At 49.6% G+C, this 23,942-nt stretch overlaps 1 protein-coding gene across 1 annotated transcript in view; it reads right to left on the bottom strand.

Moving 5' to 3' along the window:
* The window catches only part of ITGA11 (integrin subunit alpha 11), a 41,283-nt gene extending 22,365 nt beyond the window's left edge, over positions 1 to 18,918 (bottom strand). Inside the window, exons 1-13 of the mRNA XM_066208758.1 lie at positions 18,839 to 18,918; positions 17,695 to 17,786; positions 16,979 to 17,093; positions 15,076 to 15,203; positions 14,309 to 14,457; positions 12,427 to 12,571; positions 8,783 to 8,948; positions 7,149 to 7,219; positions 6,512 to 6,656; positions 4,336 to 4,484; positions 3,074 to 3,214; positions 1,827 to 2,030; positions 440 to 570 (exon numbers count right to left, since the gene is read on the bottom strand). Of these exons, the coding sequence (XP_066064855.1) occupies positions 440 to 570; positions 1,827 to 2,030; positions 3,074 to 3,214; positions 4,336 to 4,484; positions 6,512 to 6,656; positions 7,149 to 7,219; positions 8,783 to 8,948; positions 12,427 to 12,571; positions 14,309 to 14,457; positions 15,076 to 15,203; positions 16,979 to 17,093; positions 17,695 to 17,745 (1,595 nt within the window). The 5' untranslated portion in view covers positions 17,746 to 17,786; positions 18,839 to 18,918. The remainder of the gene's footprint in view (positions 1 to 439; positions 571 to 1,826; positions 2,031 to 3,073; positions 3,215 to 4,335; positions 4,485 to 6,511; positions 6,657 to 7,148; positions 7,220 to 8,782; positions 8,949 to 12,426; positions 12,572 to 14,308; positions 14,458 to 15,075; positions 15,204 to 16,978; positions 17,094 to 17,694; positions 17,787 to 18,838) is intronic.
* Between the last annotated feature and the right edge of the window lie 5,024 nt (positions 18,919 to 23,942).

Here is a 23,942-nt window from a genome sequence, read left to right as displayed (position 1 = left end):
ATATCGTATCGTATCATAATAGATTTAATACTGTATTGTGTAATATAAAATTGCATAGTATTGTATTATATCGCATCGTGTCATATTATATTGTGCCATATTAAATCATAGTGTATCATACGATAATATTTTATGGTATTTTAGAATGATTTATATATTTATCTGTATATATCATTATGATAATAAATTATTATATTAAACACTGCTCTAATTAAATCAGACCGGAAGGAGCCCCCGGGGGCGAATCCCCACAAACGAATTCGGAACTTCTGGAGAACGATGGATGAAACTCAGTGGAAAACCAAACTCTGGCATCTTTTGAGGGCCTGAAGGCATTGAGGTCCCACAGGGGGCTTGGATTGTTGGGACATCCGTTTTTCCTGGAAAAACGGAACGATCTGGGGGAACGGGGAGGGGGCACCGGGGGATCCCAGCTCACCACAGCACCACGGCGCTGCCCAGCGAGCCCACGGCCACGTCCACCAGCCCGTCCTCGTTCATGTCCAGCTGCCCGTGGATGCTGCACCCGAAATACATCAGCCCCGGGGCCAGGTCGGCGGCCGCGATCCGCTGGGAAAGGAACGGGAACAATCCAGGCTGGATTCCAGCGGGAGCGTCCCTGCCTGCCAAGGGTTTGCCCAGGCTGGCTCCGGCTCGCCGCTGGAAACTCCCCATGCCAAGAGGTTGTAACTAAACACGTTCTCCGCCGAAAATTCCCTCTTCCAAGAGGTTGTAACTAAACATGAGTTGTCCACTGAAAATTCCCCCTTCCAAGAGGTTGTAACTAAACATGAGTTCTCTGCCGAAAATTCCCCTTCCACGAGGTTGTAACTAAACATGTTCTCCGTCGAAAATTCCCCCTTTCCAAGAGGTTGTAACTAAACATGTTCTCCACTGAAAATTCCCCCTTTCCAAGAGGTTGTAACTAAACATGTTCTCCACTGAAAATTCCCCCTTTCCACGAGGTTGTAACTAAACATGTTCTCCGTCGAAAATTCCCCCTTTCCAAGAGGTTGTAACTAAACATGAGTTCTCCACTGGAAATTCCCTCTTCCAAGAGGTTGTAACTAAACATGTTCTCCACTGAAAATTCCCCTTCCAAGAGGTTGTAACTAAACATGAGTTGTCCACTGAAAATTCCCCTTCCAAGAGGTTGTAACTAAACATGAGTTCTCCGCCGAAAATTCCCTCTTCCAAGAGGTTGTAACTAAACATGTTCCCCACCAAAAATTCCCTCTTCCAAGAGGTTGTACTAGACCTGGTTTTCCAGGGCATGAAAGCAATTTCTGTTTGGAGACACCGTCCAAGATTTCTACTGGATCTACCCTGGCATGTTACATATTTATCGAAATAAATTAAAAATAATTTGCAATTAATTAATCAATCCATAGCAATGCCAGGCAATAAATGCCAAACCTTGCCTCCGACTTCAAGCCTTTTTCCCCCCCCCGCTGTTCCATGGAATAATTGAGGTTGGAAAAGCCGTCCAGGACTGTGGAGTCCAACCATCCCCTAGCAACGCCAAGGCCACCACCAGTGTCCCCAAGTGCCACCTCCACACATCCTAAATCCCAGCAGGGACGGGGACCCCACCACTGCTGCTCCCGTGCTCGAATTCCAACGTTTTGTCTTGGCTGCCCCAAAAGAGGGAATATAATTATCTTATCTTATTATACAATATAATTATATGTATAATACGTAACGGCCGAAATAATTAACAGTTAGATCCCGGGGGGTGGATTTGCTCCATCGCTCCTTCAAACAAGGGGAAAATGATGTTTTATTCCCCAGGGGGACGAGGAAAACCGGACACAGGGAAGCCCCACCTGCTTGTACTTCCTCAGGACGGTCTCCTGGAATCCGAGGAAAACGTAAACGGCTCCTTGGTGCTCGTCCTCCAGAGGGGCCCCCACCACCAGGTCGTTGTAGGAGTCCTGGTTGAGGTCGGGGACGGCGGCGATGCAGGAGCCGAAACGGGAGTTCTGGTAGCTCGGGAGGTCCACGAGGGATCCGCTGGGAACGAAGACGTTCTGCCAAGGGGAGAAGAGAAAGGGAAGGGAAATAATTCCCAAAGCGTCAGCGGCAAGGCTGGAGAGAGGAGAGAGCCCCGAGCAAACGCGGCTGGGGCGTGGGAGGGATGCTCCGAGGAAGGAGGCGGGAGCGTTCCCAGGGATGAGGGATTTTGGGGCACATCCTCCTCCTCATCATTAATAATAATAATAATAATAATAATAATAGTAATATTAATAACAACAATAATAACAGTGATAATCCATCTCGATAACAATATCCTATACAACCTATAAATTCTGCAATAAGCATGAAATAAACGATAGTTTTCCATAATAACGTTCCACGCGAAGAACGATTTCTGATTGAATTTAATAAATAAACTTCGTTGGCATCTTAATACCCCGTATTAAGAATAAATTCCCTAAATTGTCGTGTGGTTTGTTAATTTATTAATGTGATACGCGTGTTACGCAATTTATTAGTAGCGGTTGGTTATTGGGTTGGAAGTAAAAATAATTGAGGTGTCCTTTCATAATTGGACGATTTGTGCTTAGAAGACCTTGGGAGGAGGTAGAGGTGGAGCCATTTTTCATGTTGTTGGCTAGACCTCACGACTCGTGAGACTGTGCCACAGATAAGAATTAATAAACATTTATTAACGTTCGATAATGTCAATGTTCGGGTCCGAACACGAACACTGCGTCTCCCGATCGTTTAACTCATTTTTTAGTTCAACAATGTTAATGTTTGAGCGCCAACACGAAAACCGCGTCTCCCGATCATTTCATCCACTTATTAATGCTTAGCAGTGTTAATGTTTAATAATGTTAATGTTTAATAATGTTAATGTTTGAGTCCCAACACGAAAACCGCGTCTCCCCATCATTTCATCCACTTATTAATCTTCAATAACGTCGATGTCCGAGTCCCAACGCGAGAACCGCGTCTCTCGGGCGTTTAATCCCGGCTCCGAGAGAAGAAAAGGAGATAAAGAAACCGCACAGGGGGACACGGCTGCCACATCCAGGACGTCCCCGCCGTGTCCCCGGGTGCCACTCACCCCGCGCAGGGCGTAGACGTAGACCCTGCCCCTCTCCCTGCCCTCGCTGAAGAACATGGGCGCGCCCACCAGCAGCACGTCGGTGACGCCGTCGCCGTCCACGTCCAGGGAGGTGATCTCGCTGCCGTAGTAGGAGCCGATCTGGGGAGGACGGGGTTAAAATACTTCTAAAAACCGTGTTTTACCACTGGGTGCAATAGATTCAGGAGAGGGGGAAAGAAAGGGCCGGGAAAGGGAACCAGAACGACGTAGGCCCTCGGAGAAAAATGTTGGGCTTTGTCTTTATTGGATCGTGTGAAACTGCGCCTCCGTAATCATCACGTGGTAAATGATGCGATTAATTGTGATGATTATTTGGTAATTGAATGTGATTGTTGCTTAAGAGTCACGAGAAACGATGTTTGGGAGGGGCCTGATGAGAACTTGTGCTTAAAAGACCTTGGGAAGAGACGGAGCCATTTTCTACCTTGTTAGAGCTCACGGCTCGGGAGCCTGAACTGCACATCAACAACAATACTTTATATCAATAGTAATATTCTGTATCAATAGTCATATTCTAGATCTCTTATAAATTTCATAATAAACATCAATAATTATGGGTAATCCGTATTAAGAATAAATTCCGTGATAATGGTAGCTGGCTATTGGGTTGCAAGTAAAAATAGTTGAGGTGTCCTTTCGTAATTGGACAATTTGTGCTTAAAAGACCTTGGGAGGAGGAAGAGGTGGAGCCACTTTCTACTTCGTTGGCTGCAACTCACAAGTCGTGAGACTCTAATTATAAGTAATAATAATAAACGCTGAGTAATAATAATACTAATTGCAGATAATAAACACTGAGTCCGAACACAAAACTGCGACTCCCGTGAGTTAATCCCGGCTCTTACGGGAAGAAAAGAACAAACCCACGGGGGAGAGGGTTGATTCTTCCCTGCGTGGGGAAACCCGGCGCCGTCACTGTAGGACACGAAACGAACGACGCGCGCACCGTCAAGTCGTCAGGGCGAAAAGAGGGAAGTTCAACTTTCTACTCCTGTTTATATGGATTTTGGACGACGACCACGGATTGGAGGACGAGGTTGCCACCTCTCCCACCACACCGGTCAAACTGGAAACCCGTCAACTGTCCCTCCTCCAGAGGGGAACGTAAACATCACCTTGTTTACGTGAAACTCCGTGAGAAACTCCGCTGCGAAAACGCAACCGTCAGAAGGCTGCGAAAGATCGGAGCGACACGGCGCGGCATTCCCGGCGGGAATTACCTGCTCGCCCTTGAGGGCCTGGTGGATGGTGAGGTTCCTGTTGCTGTGCATGCTGAACAGGATGACTTTGCCCGTGTGGTTGAACCGCGGCGCTCCGGCCACGTAAACCCGCTCGTGCTGGGTGGAGACCACGGAGGAGACGGTGTAACCTGGGGAAAGGGGATGGACGCCGGGTGAGAATTCCCAGGATCTGCTTTGCTCCAGCTGCCGGCACAGCTCTGGCCGCTTCCCAGAAAAGAGGAGCTTAAAAAAACAAAACCCTGGATTTTTCCGAAGATAAAATCGTCCAGGTGGACGCCAGCGCCTCTCGGGAGTTTTGGCGCTGCCTGATTCTCACTTCCTGCTCAAATCCAAGGTGAATCCAACTCCTGCAGTTCCTGGGCTTCCAAGGGTTTAATTTCCTGGCTCACATCGAGCTGGGCAAACACTGGTGAGGTTTGTTTGGGAAGTCGCTGCTCCCGCATTTCTGGGAACAGCGGGGAAAAAAAAAAAATCTTCCCTGGTGCATGATGTCCAACATTCCCAGCCCAAGAAAAGCCACGAATCCATCCAAACCCTTCCTCCTCATGGAAATAACCCTGCCTAAGCCCATGACCCTGAGCAATCCCTTTTTTTTCCTGCCGGGATCACCCCCTGGGCTGGCTGCAGACGGGATTTTGTGGGAATATAAAGCTGGACCCACCAAATCCCGGTTTTCAACCCCCAAGTCCAGGTTCGGGAGGACTCAGGAAGTTCAGGAACCTTCAGGTTTAAATTCCACTTAAATCCTTAGGAGGGGAACGGGGTGGCCGGAGAAGCTGTGGCTGCCGCCGTCCCTGGAATGTTCCAGGTGCGACGGGGCTCGGAGAAACCTGGGATAGGGGAAGGCGGAGCGGGGTGAGCTTTAAGCTCCTTTCCCACCCAAATCGCTCCAGGGTTCTGGGATTGTGTGGACCTCAAATGGTGGAACTGAAGCACATTCCCTGGAATCACATCCAGTCAAATTTCGAGCGTCTCCAGGGATTTCCAGACCCCTTTCCCTGCTCACCAGCCTTGCCTGGGGGATTCCCTCCTTCCCTAAAAACGCTTCTCCTGGAGGGATATTCCTAAACCCTGCGCCCCACCCGGGGCTGCTCCTCAGCAGGATCCTCGGCATTCCTTAAACATTCCCGGACGTTCCCGGATTTCTCACTCCGGGCGGCGGGAGAGAGAGCCCAGCTGAGCTCCCCCAGGGATTCCCACGGGAAAATAACGTCCCACATCCATCCCAGCTCTCCAGGGGGACGCTCCGCTGTCACCCCACGGATCGACCCCGCGTCCGCATTCCCTGAGGTGCCGACCCCACGGAATCCCAGCTCTTCTCCAGGCCACATCTCCGAGGAGAGGGCTCCTTTCCCAACCCGGGGCCGATATTTTTTCATTCCGGAGGCGCACATGGAACGGATTAGCCCAGCAGGTATTTCCTGCCCAGGCATGAAATTCCATCGGCGCTTTGAAACCCTTCCAAGGAAAGCTGCGGACGACCCGCCGGCTGGGCTGCTCCTGGATTGAAATCCCGTTAAATCCTGCTCCGAGGTCGGAGCACAGTCCTTATGCTCCATCCCACAGGTTTTCTGTGAGGAATGTGCGAATTTTAGGGATAAAATCCCAGGTTTTCTGTGAGGAATATCTGAATTTTAGGGATAAAATCCCAGGTTTTCCATGAGGAATGTGTGAATTTTAGGGATAAAATCCCAGGTTTTCCATGAGGAATGTGTGAATTTTAGGGATAAAATCCCAGGTTTTCTGTGAGGAGTATCTGAATTTTAGGGATAAAATCCCAGGTTTTCTGTGAGGAATGCGCGAATTTTAGGGATAAAATCCCAGGTTTTCTGTGAGGAGTATCTGAATTTTAAGGATAAAATCCCAGGTTTTCCATGAGGAATGTGTGAATTTTAGGGATAAAATCCCAGGTTTTCAAAGAGGAAAATCCTAATTTTAGGGAAAAAATCCCAGATTCCTCAGGTTTTCTGTGAGGAAAATCCTAATTTTAGGGATGAAATCCCAGGTTTTCCATGAGGAATATCCAAACTTTAGGGATGAAATCCCAGATTCTCCAGGTTTTCCACACGGAATATCTTAATTTTTAAGGATAAAATCCCAGGTTTTCCGTGAGGAACATCCTAATTTTGAGGGATACAATCCCGAATTTCCCCACCTAGATAGGCTCCGTGGTTTTTGAGCTCCTCGGGGAATTCCTGCAGGTAGGATTCCCGCAGAGGAATCACCTTCCCGCCGCTGGTCTCCTTCAGGACGGCTCCGTTCCAGTCGTAGGCTCCCACTGCTCCCAGCAGGATCCCGTCCTGTGGGAAAACCGGGATCTGATGGGATCTTCTTCCCGAGGGGAGGAGATCCCGGCCCTCTGATCCCACACAGGGCAGGAAAGCATTCCTCCAAAAAACCACCGGGAATGCTGGAGGGTTTTTAAAATATTGGAATGACATTTCCACGCTATCCCTGTTTTTCCAGCGTGTTTTTTCCCCCCCCCCCAGGAAATTCCCAAATAATTTTTCCACGGCTATCCCAGCATGCCCTTCCCCGGAGGTCACGGCGCGGGGAGGATCTGCTGGAGATCCCAAGGAATTCTCGGGTCTCCCAACACTTCCCTTTCCCACGGGAGAATCCAGCAGCATTTCCTTACCCTCGTGCTAATGGCTGAATTAGGACAATTAATGACAATTAATAATTTGTCCCAAATCCCAAATCTCCCACCTGGAGCGGGGCGGTGATAAACAGGACAAGGCAGGAGCAAAAAAACCCCCAAAACCCCAAAATTCCCGCTTTTCCTCTCTTACTTCCACAACGTGGGAGGAAAATCCGGTCTGGGACATTTCCAGCCCGAAGGAGATCTCGTTCTTGTTGGTTCCTTAAAACAAAAAAACAGAAAACCAAAAAACCAAAAATCCAAAAAACAAAAAACCAGAAAAACAAAAAAACAAAAAAAACCCAAAAAACCCAAAAATCCAAAAAACAAAAAACCAGAAAAACCAAAAAAAAACAGAAAAACCAAAAAAACCCAAAAAACCACAAAAACAACAAAAAAAGGAATTGTGTTTAATGGAGAGTTTTGCTTTCCTGGAGCCGTTTTCCCATCCCATTCCAGCCCTTCCTTGGGCAGGGACATCTTTCCCTATCCCAGGTTGCTCCAAGCTCCAACCTTGGACATTCCAAGGATCCAGGAGCAGCCACAGCTTCTCTGGGAATCCCATCCCAGCTCCTCCCCACCCTCCCAGCCAGGAATTCCATCCCAAAATCCATCCAAATCTCCCCTTTTCCAGCCATTCCCTGTGTCCTGTCCCTCCATCCCTTATCCCAGATCCCTCTCCAGCTCTCCTGGAGCTCCTTGAAGGAGCTCTGAGGATCCCCCGGATCTTTTCCCTTCTCCAGGTGAACATTCCCAGCTCTCCCAGCCCTTGGAGCGGCTCCGGGGCCTCCTCTGGAATTGCTCCAGCAGCTCCACATCGCTCTGCTGATCCCATTTCTCCCTAAATCCCCCAATCCCACAACCTCGTGCCGCTGGGAGGTCTGGGAGCTCTGCTGGGGTTCCACTTCTCCCCTTTCCGAGCTGCAAAATCACCCCAAAAAATGGAGATTGGGAAGTTTTTTCGCTCCCAAATTCCAGCTGGGAAAATTCCTCATCCGGGGCAACTTCCACAGAGAAAACTGGGAAACTCGTGGGGGAGTTTGTGAACTGGTTGGAGCAAAAACCAAAAAATCCCCCGGCTTCGAGATGTTCCAGCCCCGGCGCGAGCCCTCCGTCCTCCGTTCCAGCTGCTCATTCCGGGCTGCATTCTTTTCCCCCCTCAGAAATGTCGGATAAATTTAGTTTGGGAGAGCGACAAAGAGTTGTCACAAGAGCCGACGTTTTAAGGCAGAAATATTTCCTGGTGTTTCGTTCCGGCCCGCCCGACCCGAAATCCCGACATCATTCCCGTAATCTCCCGGTGTCTGGCGCCCCAGGAAGCTCCCGCGTGTGGGTTTTCCTGGGGTTTTAAAATTTTTTTGAGCCTGGAATTTGATGGACGAGGAAGACACCGACGCCCCAGATTTCCCCCCATGCCAAATCTCCAAGGGTTTTGGCTTTTTTTTCTATAAAAAGGGAAAATATCCAAGCCGCCAGAATTCCGGCGGCCGGAACGAGGCGCGTGTGTGTGTGTCCTTTGGAAAAGGGATCTCCTGGTATCTGAGGGATGCAGCCACTCCAAATAAAGACATCTCCTTAAATATCAAGATATTGCGGGAGCCGGGTCCAAATTTTGGGAAAACAAAGGGATCAGCCTCAACATTCCCGGGTTGGGAGGAGCATCCCTCCCCTTCGAAACAAATAAAGACATCTCCTTAAATCTGAAGATATTGTGGAAACCACGTCCAAATATGGGAAAAATCGGGATCAGCCTGACATTCCCGGGCTGGGAGGAGCATCCCTCACCTTCCAGGCTGAAGATCCTCTCTCCCAGGGCGTCCACGATGTCCTTGAGCGCGGCCTCGTCGGTGACGTTGAAGAAGTGTTTGTCGTCGGGGTCGCTGGCGATGAACTTGATCTCGTTCAGGAAGGCCTCGGGGTTGATCCCTCTCCTGTTGTAGTAGCCCAACACCTGGTCCGGGGATAAGACGCAAGGACGGAATTTTCATGGAGTTGGAATTCCCGTGGAATTGGAATTCCCGGATGGTTTGGGTTGGAAGGGAACCCAAGGTTTGTCCTGTTCCCGGATGGTTTGGGGTTGGAAGGGATCTCAAAGTTTGTCCTGTTCCCGGATGGTTTGGGGTTGGAAGGGAACTCAAAGTTTGTCCTGTTCCCGGATGGTTTGGGGTTGGAAGGGAACTCAAAGCTCATCCCATTCCCGGATGGTTTGGGGTTGGAAGGGATCTCAAAGTTTGTCCTGTTCCTGGATGGTTTGGGGTTGGAAGGGATCTCAAAGTTTGTCCTGTTCCTGGATGGTTTGGGGTTGGAAGGGAACTCAAAGTTTGTCCTGTTCCCGGATGGTTTGGGGTTGGAAGGGATCTCAAAGTTTGTCCTGTTCCTGGATGGTTTGGGGTTGGAAGGGAACTCAAAGCTCATCCCATTCCCGGATGGGTTTGGGTTGGAAGGGATCTCAAAGTTTGTCCTGTTCCCGGATGGTTTGGGGTTGGAAGGGAACTCAAAGTTTGTCCTGTTCCCGGATGGTTTGGGGTTGGAAGGGAACTCAAAGTTTGTCCTGTTCCCGGATGGTTTGGGGTTGGAAGGGAACTCAAAGCTCATCCCATTCCCGGATGGGTTTGGGTTGGATAAAAGCTCATCCCATTCCATGGGCAGGGACGCCTTCCTCTATCCCAGGCTGCTCCAAGCCCCATCCAACCCGGCCTTGGACACTTCCCGGGATGAGGGGTCAGCAGCTCCTCCGGGCCGTTTGTCCCAGCATGGATGAAACCATCCCAAATCCCTTTGGGGTGTCCACGTGGGAGAAGCCCCGGCCTCGGATCTGACACGGATTTGTGGGAACAGACAGAGGAGCTGCTGCCGTTCCTCCGGGCTGGACGTTCCTCCTGGAATTTGGGGTCCCGCCTGTCCCTGGTCCCGGCACCTGTTTCGAATCCCGAGCTGAGAATCCCAAAAGAAGCAGCAGCAGCCACAGGGAGCTCTTGGAATGTTCCAGAACAGTGGGGATGGACACAAGGAGCTCTTGGAATGTTCCAGAACAGTGGGGATGGACACAAGGAGATCTTGGAATGTTCCAGAACAGTGGGGATGGACACAAGGAGCTCTTGGAATGTTCCAGAACAATGGGGATGGACACAAGGTGCTCTTGGAATGTTCCAGAACAGTGGGGATGGACACAAGGTGCTCTTGGAATGTTCCAGAACAGTGGGGATGGACACAGGGAGATCTTGGAATGTTCCAGAACAGTGGGGATGGACACAAGGAGCTCTTGGAATGTTCCAGAACAGTGGGGATGGACACAAGGTGCTCTTGGAATGTTCCAGAACAGTGGGGATGGACACAGGGAGATCTTGGAATGTTCCAGAACAGTGGGGATGGACACAAGGAGCTCTTGGAATGTTCCAGAACAGTGAGGATGGACACAGGGAGCTCTTGGAATGTTCCAGAACAATGGGGATGGACACAAGGTGCTCTTGGAATGTTCCAGAACAGTGGGGATGGACACAGGGAGCTCTTGGAATGTTCCAGAACAGTGGGGATGGACACAAGGAGATCTTGGAATGTTCCAGAACAGTGGGGATGGACACAAGGAGCTCTTGGAATGTTCCAGAACAGTGGGGATGGACACAGGGAGCTCTTGGAATGTTCCAGAACAATGGGGATGGACACAGGGAGATCTTGGAATGTTCCAGAACAGTGGGGATGGACACAAGGAGCTCTTGGAATGTTCCAGAACAGTGGGGATGGACACAGGGAGATCTTGGAATGTTCCAGAACAGTGGGGATGGACACAAGGAGCTCTTGGAATGTTCCAGAACAGTGGGGATGGACACAGGGAGCTCTTGGAATGTTCCAGAACAGTGGGGATGGACACAAGGTGCTCTTGGAATGTTCCAGAACAGTGGGGATGGACACAAGGAGATCTTGGAATGTTCCAGAACAGTGGGGATGGACACAGGGAGCTCTTGGAATGTTCCAGAACAGTGGGGATGGACACAAGGAGATCTTGGAATGTTCCAGAACAGTGGGGATGGACACAGGGAGCTCTTGGAATGTTCCAGAACAGTGGGGATGGACACAGGGAGATCTTGGAATGTTCCAGAACAGTGGGGATGGACACAAGGAGCTCTTGGAATGTTCCAGAACAGTGGGGATGGACACAGGGAGCTCTTGGAATGTTCCAGAACAGTGGGGATGGACACAAGGTGCTCTTGGAATGTTCCAGAACAGTGGGGATGGACACAGGGAGCTCTTGGAATGTTCCAGAACAGTGGGGATGGACACAAGGAGATCTTGGAATGTTCCAGAACAGTGGGGATGGACACAGGGAGCTCTTGGAATGTTCCAGAACAGTGGGGATGGACACAAGGAGATCTTGGAATGTTCCAGAACAGTGGGGATGGACACAGGGAGCTCTTGGAATGTTCCAGAACAGTGGGGATGGACACAAGGTGCTCTTGGAATGTTCCAGAACAGTGGGAATGGACACAGGGAGCTCTTGGAATGTTCCAGAACAGTGGGGATGGACACAAGGAGCTCTTGGAATGTTCCAGAACAGTGGGGATGGACACAGGGAGCTCTTGGAATGTTCCAGAACAGTGGGGATGGACACAAGGTGCTCTTGGAATGTTCCAGAACAGTGGGGATGGACACAGGGAGCTCTTGGAATGTTCCAGAACAGTGGGGATGGACACAGGGAGCTCTTGGAATGTTCCAGAACAGTGGGGATGGACACAGGGAGATCTTGGAATGTTCCAGAACAGTGGGGATGGACACAGGGAGATCTTGGAATGTTCCAGAACAGTGGGGATGGACACAAGGTGCTCTTGGAATGTTCCAGAACAGTGGGGATGGACACAAGGAGCTCTTGGAATGTTCCAGAACAGTGGGGATGGACACAGGGAGCTCTTGGAATGTTCCAGAACAGTGGGGATGGACACAGGGAGCTCTTGGAATGTTCCAGAACAGTGGGGATGGACACAAGGAGATCTTGGAATGTTCCAGAACAGTGGGGATGGACACAGGGAGCTCTTGGAATGTTCCAGAACAGTGGGGATGGACACAGGGAGCTCTTGGAATGTTCCAGAACAGTGGGGATGGACACAAGGAGATCTTGGAATGTTCCAGAACAGTGGGGATGGACACAGGGAGCTCTTGGAATGTTCCAGAACAGTGGGGATGGACACAGGGAGCTCTTGGAATGTTCCAGAACAGTGGGGATGGACACAAGGAGCTCTTGGAATGTTCCAGAACAGTGGGGATGGACACAAGGTGCTCTTGGAATGTCCCAGGAGCAGCAGGGATGGACAGGACCTCCTGGAACGCTCCGGGAGCAGCAGGGATGGGCTGTCCTGGTTCTTTGGGATCCCTGGAGAACCACCAAGCCCTGCAGGACTCCTCCCACCCCGAGCCCTCCCCGCCCCCCCTTCACTCACCGCCACGGCGTATCTGGTGACGTTGTCCCTCTCGCTGTCCTCGATCACCTTCTCCAGGTCTGGGCTGTCGTGGGACTCTCCATCTGTGATGACAATCATTACTCTCTTTGCCCCTTTCCGGCCACCTTTCCGAAACGCTTCCGAGCTGCAAGTGAAGAGACGTCCTGGGCTGGCTCAGCCCCGCCGGCTCCGCGGTGGCTCCGCCCAGCCCACCCCGGCACAATTTTGGGTTTTTTTCTGGTTTTTTTTTTTTTAAATTTCTGCTGTTGGAACTTTGGAAGCGGAAGATTTTAAGCTTTTCTTGAGTCGAAGAGCGCTGACTTTCAGGCAAGCGCGGCGTTTGACTCGGAAGTTTGAAGGGAGCTTCTAAAATCGGGCGGCACCGCAAAAATTGTAAATGCAAAACGAAAAGGCGATTGCAACTGTGCAGCCGCAATCGTCAATTGGGCCTCTTCTCCAACCTAAAAAATCCCGTGACCCGCAGCTTGGAACACGGCTTGGGAAAAGCGCGGGAGCAAGGACCTGCCCCGCAGAGGGAGGGGGCGGAGCTGTCCTGAGTTCCTGGGAACCTCCAGGGATTTCCAGGAGAGCTCCAGTTCCTGGGGCTGGATTTGGCGGCTGGGGGGCTCATCCCTGGTGGGGTGGACGCATTCCAGGGGAGAGGACACAAGCCCAGAGGCCGCTCCAGCTCCAAACGAGGACGGAGCGGCTTCGGGATGTGGCCCTGATCTTTGTCAGCCTCCTGACATTTGCGGTTTTGTCGTGGAGTTTCTCACGGACTTTCACGTAAACAAAGTGACCTTATGGCAACCGTCCTCCTTGTTTGTCATTCCTCTCTTGAGGAGGGACCAGTGACGGACTTCCAGAGTGGCCAGTGTGGTTGGAGAGGTGGCAACCTCATCCTCCAATCCCTGGTCATTGTCCTAAACTCTATACAAACAGAAGTAGGAAAACTGATTTCCCTCCTTTGGCCCTGACGGCGTGAGGGCGCGCGCGTCGTCCGCTTCGCGTCCTGCGGCGACAGAACTTTCCGGGAGAACTTCCCACAAAAAGCGCTTTCCTACAAAACCCCGGCGACTCCCCCGTCTTTGATCAGCGAGGAAAACAGAGGGAGAGAAAATAAAACAAAATAAAATAAAATGAAATAAAATAAAATAAAATAAAATAAAATAAAATAAAATAAAATAAAATAAAATAAAATAAAATAAAATAAAATAAAATAAAATAAAATAAAATAAAATAAAATAAAATAAAATAATGAAATGAAATGAAATGAAATGAAATGAAATGAAATGAAATAAAATAAAATAAAATAAAATAAAATAAAATAAAATAAAATGAAATGAAATAAAATGAAATGAAATAAAATGAAATGAAATAAAATGAAATAAAATGAAATAAAATGAAATAAAATAAAATAAAATAAAAATGAAATAAAATGAAATAAAATAAAATAAAAAATGAAATAAAATGAAATAAAATAAAAAAATAAAATAAAATGAAATGAAATTAAATGAAATGAAATGAAATAAATAAAATAAAGTAAAAACAAAAAAACTAAACAAAATAAAATAAAATTAAAAATAAAAAAATTAAAATAAAAATAAAATAAAAATAAAATAAAAACAAAACAAAATAAAATAAAATTAAAAATAAAATAAAATAAAAATAAATAAAAATAAAAATAAATAAAAATAAAAATAAATAAAAAATAGAAATAAAACAACAAAATAAATAAAAAAATTTAAAATAAAATAAAATAAAATAAAATATAAAATAAAATAAAATAAAAAATAAATAAAATAAAGTAAAATGAAATCAAGTGAAAAGGGGGATTGGGAGTTTTCCCTGGCAGTGGGATCGGGAGCGGCAGGGGTTTTACCGAGCGAACTCGATGCCGTAGGCGGTGCGGGTCTCGGTGCCGCCGCGCTGCTCGATGTGGCTGGCGGCCGCCACCACGTCCTGCACCGACCTGTAGTCGTTCAGGTGGAACTCGTGCACCGCGTCCTCTCCGTACTGGACCACTCCCACCTGGGGAACGTCGGGAACGTGGCCGAAAACGCCGGCAGAGCGAGGTCCCGCCCGCCGCGAGCGCCGTCGGACGCCAAAATCGTCGCCGGCCGCCGAAACCACCGGCCGCCGGTAAAGTTCCGCCTCTCGTTCCCAGTTTTCCCTCCCGCTGGAGCGTTAATAATTCCCAATGTTGTGGCTCTGTGCTCCCAAGTTTTGGGGGGATCCTGCTGTCCCGCAGCATGTCCGGGCGGGACCAAACTGGGTGACTTGGGAAAATTTGGGATATTCCTGCACAAATCCCGGCCCAAATTCCTGCCGAAATCAACCCGTGATTAGTCCGAGCGAGAGCTTGGAGAGCTTCTTTCCGTGGGGTTTCATCCTCCTTGTTCCCACTGGGATGTGGGATGTGGGATGTGGGATGTGGGATGTGGGATGTGGGATGTGGGATGTGGGATGTGGGATGTGGGATGAGGGATGTGGGATCCCTCCGTAGCTCTCCCAGGGACATTAACGGGAGCGTTTTCCCCCCCACCGGGATGAGTTAAAAATCCCGATATTTTGACAAATCCCGATATTCTGACAGAAAAGGGACATCGGGAATGGCCCCGGGATGACACCAACGGTCCAGGGCCTCACCTGGATCTGTCCGGGACCGATGTAAAACTTCTTCAGGATGTTTATGAGGAAGTGCTGGACTTCGACCCACGGATAAATGCTGTTGGATCCATCCAGGACGATGACGATGTCCATGTAGGTCTGGCATCCTGCGGGGAAAAAATCCAGGGATTTATCGAAAGGCCTCTTGCGAAGGGGGCAGATTCACGGCTTCGCTTCCGGCCAGGATTCCTCTTGGGATTTATTGGGGGAGGGAAAATACATTTTTTAAAATGGGATTTCGATCATTCGGGAAAGAACTTTGGGCTCCAGCGAGGTGGGGAGGAGCCACAGGAATCCTCCCCGCGGAGAAAAGATGGGATCGCTTCCCCAGGAATAACACCCGGCGGCATCGTTTGGGATTCGCCTTCGGAATCCGATCCCGTCTAATGTCATTCCAGGCTTCAAAGGGGAGCGGGATCCGGCTGGGCTCCTGCCGCGGAGCCGTCCCTGATGCCCGAGTCATTCCCAGCCCTGCCGTGGAGCACGCGGGAGACCTTTCCTCCCCTTTTCCCGTCAAATCCTCAGCTCCCAGGCAGCCCAAGAGCCCCGGAGGGGAGCCCAGGGCTCGGCTCCGCCGCCGGAGCGGGAAGGATTGGAGGATTTATTTTTGTTTTTTTCCCGGAAAATCGCTCGGGATCGTCTCAGTCTCGCTGAGGTTTTCCAGCATTCCTTGGAAAAGCCCCCGGCGATCCCGGATTTCGGAGATTTACCAGCTGCTCTGTCACCTTCCAGGTTTTTAGGGATGAAAGGATCCACGGGTTGGAGTCACTCGTGGATCACTCCGTGTGCCTCCATCTCCATCCCGTCCCGGGAATTGGGGAGAGGAGCCCACCCTGCATCCCACTAAATAAAAACTTCCTAAAACTGCCCGAAATCCCGATTTTCCTTCGCAGCGAGGGCTGGAACGATGAGGGAAGTGGCACTGGGAATTCGATGATGCCTTTACTGCCTTGATCCCCAAAATTCCCGTTTTTCCAAGCCCCTCTTTATGCCCTGGGAATTTGGGGGTGAGCTCTGCCTCTCCTGCCTTGATCCCCCCAAATCCCGTTTTTCCCAGCCCTGGGAATTCACCGGCACCAGAGGGGTTCTGGAGCTGGGCAATCACATCCCATGGGATAAGGAGCTCCCGGGGGCAGAACGGATTTCTGGGAATTCTTCCCAGCTTGAGGAAGACCAGGAAACGTCATTTAAACGCTCCAAAATAAAATCCCGGCTCTAAATTCCCGAATTCCGACATATTGAACTCCTGGTCTATGAGGGCTTTGCTTCGTGCAGCCAGGCTGGGATTGGAGCTGGGATCGGAGTTGGGATTGGAAAAGGGATTGGAAAAGGGATCGGAGTTGGGGTTGGGAAAGGGACTGGAGCTGGGATTGGAGCTGGGATTGGATCTGGGATCGGAAAAGGGATTGGAAAAGGGATCGGAGTTGGGGTTGGGAAAGGGATCGGAGCAGGGATCGGAGCCAGGGATTGGAACAGAGATCGGAGCTGGGATGGGAACAGGGATCTGAGCAGGGATTGGATCTGGGATGGGAGCAGGGATTGGATCTGGGATGGGAGCAGGGATTGGATCTGGGAGGGGAGCTGGGATTGGATCTGGGACGGGAGCTGGGATTGGATCTGGGATTGGAGCTGGGATTGGAGCTGGGATTGGATCTGGGATGGGAGCTGGGATTGGATCTGGGATTGGAGCTGGGATTGGATCTGGGATTGGAGCTGGGATTGGAGCTGGGATGGGAGCTGGGATTGGAGCTGAGATTGGATCTGGGACGGGAGCAGGGATTGGATCGGGAACAGGGACGGGAACAGGGACGGGAACAGGGACGGGAACAGGGACGGGAACAGGGACGGGAACAGGGACGGGAGGCGTGGTGGCGGCGCTCACTCTGCAGCGCCGGAGCCACGGTGCGGGAGAAGCGGAAGTTGGCGTTGACGCGGGAGCACATCCCCGTGGTGTAGTAGGAGCTGCCGCACTCGTGGGACCAGAGCGGGCTGCACGCCTGCAGGGGGAAAAAAACCGGGATCTGCCCCACAGGATCCCTTTTCTCCCCATGGAGCGTGTGAGGCGGGGCAGGAAACAGGGAATCCTGGAATTCTGCCCTGGCCACGGGACGGGAAACGTTCCGTAATTCCATTATTCCATAATTAATTCCATAATTCCGTAATTAATTCCATCATTCCAAAAGCGGGCAGGTTATTCCAAGATTTGTCCACCCTGGTGTTGGACACTTCCAGGCATGGAGATTCCAGAGTAAATAAATGAATAAATGGATGAACGAATAAAACGAATTCCCAGCCCGCATTCCCAAATTCCTGCGTTCTCCCATTTCCAAATCCCTGGCCTGCATTCCCAAATTCCCAAGTCCCTAGCCCACATTCCCAAATTCCCCACCCGTATTCCCAAATCCCCAGCCTGCATTCCCACATTCCCTCATTCCCACACTCCCACATTCCTACTTCCCCACATTCCCAGCGCGCATTCCCGCACTGGCAGCCCGCATTCCCGAATTCCCGGCTGGCATTCCCGCATTCCCGCATTCCTGGCTGGCATTCCCGCATTCCCGCGTTCCCGGCCGGCGTTCCGGCGTTGCCGGCGCTCACCAGGACGCTGCTGTCCCGGGGGTTGGTGGCCAGGCTCAGGCCCAGGCGCATGTTGTCCTTGCGCTCCGACACGTTGGACAGCGACACCCGGCCTTGGGAGAGAGCCGGCCATCAGCCGCCTTCCCGGGAAACCCCAACGCCGCCGGCGACTCCGGGACCTCCGGGAATGTTCCCCGGGATCCCCGGGACCACCGGGAATGTTCCCCGGGATCCCCGGGACGACCGGGAATGTTCCCCGGGACCACCGGGAATGTTCCCTGGGATCCCCGGGATGACCGGGAATGTTCCCCGGGATCCCCGGGATGACTGAGAATGTTCCCCGGGATCCCCGGGACCACCGGGAATGTTCCCCGGGATCCCCGGGACCACCGGGAATGTTCCCCAGGATCTCTGGGACAACCGGGAATGTTCCCCGGGATCCCCGGGACGACCGGGAATGTTCCCCGAGATCTCCGGGACGACCGGGAATGTTTCCCGGGATCCCCGGGAATGTTTCCCGGGATCCCCGGGATGACCAGGAATGTTCCCCAGGATCTCTGGGACAACCGGGAATGTTCCCCGGGATCCCCGGGACAAGCGGGAATTGCGTGCCCCAGAGGAATTTCTGCCGGCGTAACTTCGGGTTTTGGGGAGTTTTGGAATTTTCGGAAGGTGGGAATTGGGATGTTTTTCCTAGATGAACAGTCAAGGTCGGGAATTTTTTTGGGGAATGAGGTTGGGAGTTGGAGAGGAGGAAATCCCTCGGAGGGCTCAGCTCCTCATCCCGGATTCCTGGACCAGGAAATTCCTGGGGTTTTTTTTTCCCCATGGGGAAAAAAAGAAAATCGGGAACAGCCCCCAGGGCAGCCCCGTCGGTCACCGAGCTGCAGCCCAAATCCTGACCCCACCGTTCCTCCGGAAAACTTTGGGAATTTCCCTTTGGGAAGCAAACTTGGAATCACGGAATAACTTGGGACGGACGGAATTGAAATCCCACCCAGCGCCGCCTTCCACCATCCCCGGCTGCTCCAACCGGGCCTCGGACACTCCCAGGGCTCCCGCGGGGCTTCTCTGGGAATTCCGCCTCCCCGGGGAGGAATTCCCTCCCGCGATGCCGGTTTTTTTTTGGCGGATAATTACTGGGGCTGTCGGGAATTTGCCGTACCCAGGTTGAGCTTGGTGCAGTTGCCGTGGCCCTCACTCGGCACCGGGCACTTGTAGACGTCTCCGGTCTTCTGCTGCCCGTTGGATTCGTACGGAGCTCCCACCACCAGCCTGCGGAAAACGCGGATCCAGCACGGACGCCAACTTCCGGCCGGGATGTTTTTGGGACATCCCAACGTTTTGGTTTTTTTTTTCCCACCCCCCTTTCCCAGTTTTTCTTGACCTCAACATCCCAACCCCAAACGGAGGAAGAGCTGAGGACCGAAGGAATCCATCCTATCCCGAAAATCCTCGGCACCGCGAGCTGTCGGTAGCTCCAGCTCCCAAAAGAAACGGGAGTTTTAAAATTTTTGGTGGTTTTTTTGTTTTTTAGCTTCCCCAAAAAAAATTCCGATGGATTCGAGCATCCCGGCCTGGATCTCCGGCAGGAGCTCTTTTGTTCCCGGCAGCTGGAAAAAGCCACCGGCACAGATGGTCCCTGTTAGACCCCGGGAATTGTCATTCCAGAAAAAGACAAACATCCCGTCCCTTTTTATCCCCAATCCCGAGGAAAAACTCCCGAAAAATCCAAAGGATTTTTTTTCATGGAAAAACCTTTTTTTTTTTCCCTGTGAAAACTCTTCCTGAACGTGGCTCCGGGTGGGAATTCACCGCGGGGAAATCGTCTCCTCCACAGCATCCAGAGAAATCCGGGATTTTTTTTGGGAATTTGCACTTTTTCCTGAGGTTCTCCCAAATCCTCATATCCGTTGGGAAGAGGTGGAAAAGCGGGAATGGGAAAACCTCGAGGAGGAGGAGGGATAAAGGCGGAGGCTCCTCGGAAAACGAGGGCGTCCTGCTGGGATTCCCAAAGAATTAAATTCATCTCGTGTTAGCTGAAATTCCCAAAGAATTGAATTTCTCTTGTTTTATCCGAAATTCCCAAAGAATTCGGGATGAACGGAATTTCTGTGAACCACGGGAAAACCTCTTGGAGACTCTTCCACTAATTAATATTCCCATGTTTATGTGATCACACCGTTAATAAACATTCCCCAAAAAAAACCCCATTTGGGGTCGGAGTTGGGATTTGGGGTCGGATCACCCCAAAAATTCCCAAAGAATTTCGGACAAACGGAATTTCCGTGAACTTCTGGGAGCAGGAGAGAACCTCTCGGAGATTTCCCCCCCTAATTAATTATTCCCACGCTAACGTGATTATTATTAATCGACATTCCCAAAAAACCCATTTGGGGTCGGATTCGGCATTTGGGATGACCGGACAAAATCCCGTTGCCCAATTCCGGGAGCTCAAAGCAAACCCAAACATTCCCAAATTTTTTTGTTTTTTTTGGCCACGATCGAGGAGCGGCTCCCGGAGCCGGAATTTTTTTTTGTCTCCCGATAAACCCCCCCCCCCCAAACCAATGGAATTGTTTTTCCCCTTTTTTGGGTTCGAGGGGAATGATTCATCAGCCGGAGCTGTCAAATTCCTCACGGAAACTTGGCAGCTCGGGCGGGGAAAAGGCTTTTCCAGCTGTTTGGAAGGTGGGTTTTTTGGGATGCTGCTCCACTCTCCCTTTCCTTGGAAAGTCAGGAGAAAAATCCCCGATTTTTCCTGCCAAAATGAAGGATTTGGGATGGGCTCTCCCATCCCAACCGAAGGGAAAAAGAGAAACGGGGATCGAGTGGGAAAAGCTCCGAGCTGACGATGGGTTTTCGACTTTTATCCCAATCCCAAAAAAAAAACCCCGAGGAATAAATGGGAAGATCCCGGTGCTGCGGCTGATTCCCGGTTTTCCGGCCAGGCCGGGAATGGGAAAAGCTCCAAACCAGCCAAAAAAAACAACAAAAAAATCTGGGAATTATGGATTGGAATTGCAATTATGGACTGGAACTATGGAATTCTTGGAATTAGGGACTGGAACTATGGAATTAATGGAATTAGGGACTGGAACTATGGAATTATGGACTGAAACTATGGAGTTATTGGAATTATGGATTGGAACGGTGGATTTATTGGAATTATGGGATTATCGGAATTCTGGAATGGTTTGGGTGAGGAAAAACCTTCGGGCTCATCCCAATTCCAGCCCCCGAGCTCCGGATGCTGAACATTCCCAATCCGAGCCCGACCGAAAAGGGAAAAGGAGGAGAGAAAAAATGAAATGAAATGAAATGAAATGAAATGAAATGAAATGAAATGAAATGAAATGAAATGAAATGAAATGAAATGAAATTAAATAAATTAAATGAAATAAACCAAACCAAAACAAAATAAAATGAAATAAATAACATAAAACAAAATAAAATAAAATAAAATAAAATAAAATAAAATGAACCAACACAAAATGAAATGAAATGAAATGAAATAGAATGAAATGAGATGAAATGAAATGAAATGAAATGGAGTGAAATAAAATGAAATAGAATGAAATAAAATAGAATAAAATGAAATGAAATGAAATAAATTAAATGAAATAAACCAAAACAAAACAAAATAAAATGAAATAAATAACATAAAACAAAATAATATAAAATAAAATGAACCAACACAAAACGAAATGAAATGAAATGAAATGAAATGAAATGAAATGAAATGAAATGAAATAGAATGAAATGAAATGAAATAAAATAGAATCAGATGAGATGAAATGGAATGAAATGAAATAGAATGAAATAAAATGAAATAAAATAGAATAAAACGAAATGAAATGAAATAAAATGAAATGAAATGAAATAGAATGAAATGAAACGAAATAAAATAGAATCAAATGAGATGGGATGAGATGGAATAAAACGAGCTGAGCGGAAGGAAGGAAGCGTCCCCCGGCTGCTGGGCCGGCGGGGCTGAGCTGGGCGAACGCTCCCGGGGTTTCTGGCTCCCAGCTCCCGCCGGAGCTTTTCCCGGCCGGAATTCCGGCGCCGGCCGCCGCGCTCGGAGCGTTTTCTTGCGCGTTTCTGATTTTGGGGGAAGCGCCGAGAATTCCGCCGCGTCTGCTCGCAGATCTGCCCCCGGCTCGGGGTCAGCGGCTCCCGCATTCCCTGGGATTTTTGGATCGGGGGGGTTTTTTTTTGGGATTTTCCCGCTTTTTTTTGGCCTCGTTTTCCGGAAAAATCGTGGGATGGTTTTGGGGTCGTTCCAAGGGTTGGTTCGAGTTGGGTTCGAGCGTTCCAGGGATGGGGTGGAGAAAAAAAAACCTAGCTGGGAATCGGGGGAGAAGGAATTCCTGGTTTCTGGGGGATTCCCAGATTTTCTTGGGAGTGTCCGGAGGGAAGAGCCCACGGGATCCTGTGGATGCGGATCCCAGAAGGGGATCCCAAAAAAATCCCCCCAAAATTGCAAAAAATCCAAAAAAAAATTCCCCCCAAATTCCAAAAAATCCCCAAAAAATCCCCAAAAAATCCCCCAAAAAATAAAAAAAAAAATCCCAAAAAAACCCCAAAAAATCCAAAAAAATCTCCCCAAAAATCCCCAAAAAATCCCAAAAAAATAAAAAAAAATCCCAAAAAAACCCCCAAAAATCCCAAAAAATCCCCAAAAAATCCCAAAAAAATCCCAAAAAAATCCCCAAAAAAATCCCAAAAAAACCCCAAAAAATCCCAAAAAATCCCCAAAAAATCCCCAAAAAATCCCCAAAAAATCCCCAAAAAATCCCCAAAAAATCCCAAAAAATCCCCAAAAAATCCCCAAAAAAATCCCAAAAAATCCCCAAAAAATCCCAAAAAATCCCCAAAAAATCCCAAAAAAGTCGGGCTCCAGGTGCCCCTCCCCAGGATTCCTTGGAAAAGCAGCTGTGGGATGTTCCCAGGGAGGAATTTTGGGATCAGAACTTCCCTTTGGGATGTGAGCTGGGGAGAGGGAAAGCCGCTCCCCAGGAGCATCCAGCATCCCAAAAAATCCCAAAAAATCCTCAAAATTCCAAAAAATCCCTCCAAAATCCAGGAATTCTTCCCCTCTCCTGGATTCCTTGGAAAAGCAGCTCCGGGATTCTCCCGGCCACAGCTCCTGGAACGATGGGAAGCAATCCAAACCCCAAACCAAAGGGAATTCTTCTCCCTTCTCTTGGGCCTCCAGGAAGATCCTTCCCAGGGAATTCCATGAGATCCCGGGCTGTGTTTGCCACAAACACCCAGGAGCTCCCATTCCCTCCCAGATTTTTTGGGGAATTCCGCTCATTATTCCCGAATAAATCCATCCACAGCATCCAAGCCGCCTGGATTCGGGATTCAAATCCTCCCAAACCCCAAAATTCCTTCTGTCTTCCTGGGAATTCCCATCCCAAAATTCCTTCTGTCCTGGGAATTCCCATCCCAAAATTCCTTCTCTCCTCCCAGGAATTCCCATCCCAAAATTCCTTCTGTCCTGGGAATTCCTCATCCCAAAATTCCTTCTGTCCTTCCAGGAATTCCTCATCCCAAAATTCCTTCTCTCCTCCCGGGAATTCCCATCCCAAAATTCCTTCTATCCCGGGAATTCCCATCCCAAAATTCCTTCTGTCCTGGGAATTCCCATCCCAAAATTCCTTCCGTCCTCCCGGGAATTCCCATCCCAAAATTCCTTCTGTCCCGGGAATTCCCATCCCAAAATTCCTTCTGTCCTGGGAATTCCCCATCCCAAAATTCCTTCTGTCCTCCCGGGAATTCCCATCCCAAAATTCCTTCTGTCCTGGGAATTCCCATCCCAAAATTCCTTCTGCCCCATTTTTTCCCCGTTTCCCCCCAAATCTGGACGCTGGGAACGCTCCCATCCCAAAATTCCCGGGAATCCCCCCCGTCCCTTTCCCAGCCATCCCCCGGTGGGGTTTTTTTTTGGATGGGGGAGGGGAAATGAATTCCAGACATTTATTTCTCATCTCTTTTCCATTCCCACTTGGAAAAACTCCACGGAAAAGATGGAAAAAAAAAAAAACAACCAAAAAAAAAAAGGTGGGAAAAGGAAGTCTGGAAAACCCTCGGAGCTCTGGCAAAATCCAACCCCACCCGGAGGAGTTTTTCCAGCCCGAAAGATCCGAGTGGAATTTTTCCTTTTTCCCTCCTCCCGGGAATTCAACAACCCGAATTTTTTTTTTGGGTTTTTAATTTTTTCCTGACGGATTTTCCGCTCTCTGGGATTCACTTCCGCC

Source organism: Chamaea fasciata, unplaced genomic scaffold (genome assembly GCF_029207755.1).
Source record: "Chamaea fasciata isolate MVZ Bird 193981 ecotype frontalis unplaced genomic scaffold, bChaFas1.0.hap1 SCAF_460, whole genome shotgun sequence".
In the NCBI taxonomy this organism is placed as follows: Eukaryota; Metazoa; Chordata; class Aves; order Passeriformes; family Sylviidae; genus Chamaea; species Chamaea fasciata.
The sequence above is the reverse complement of the archived record's forward strand: the minus strand, read 5'-3'. Positions and strand labels throughout refer to the sequence as shown.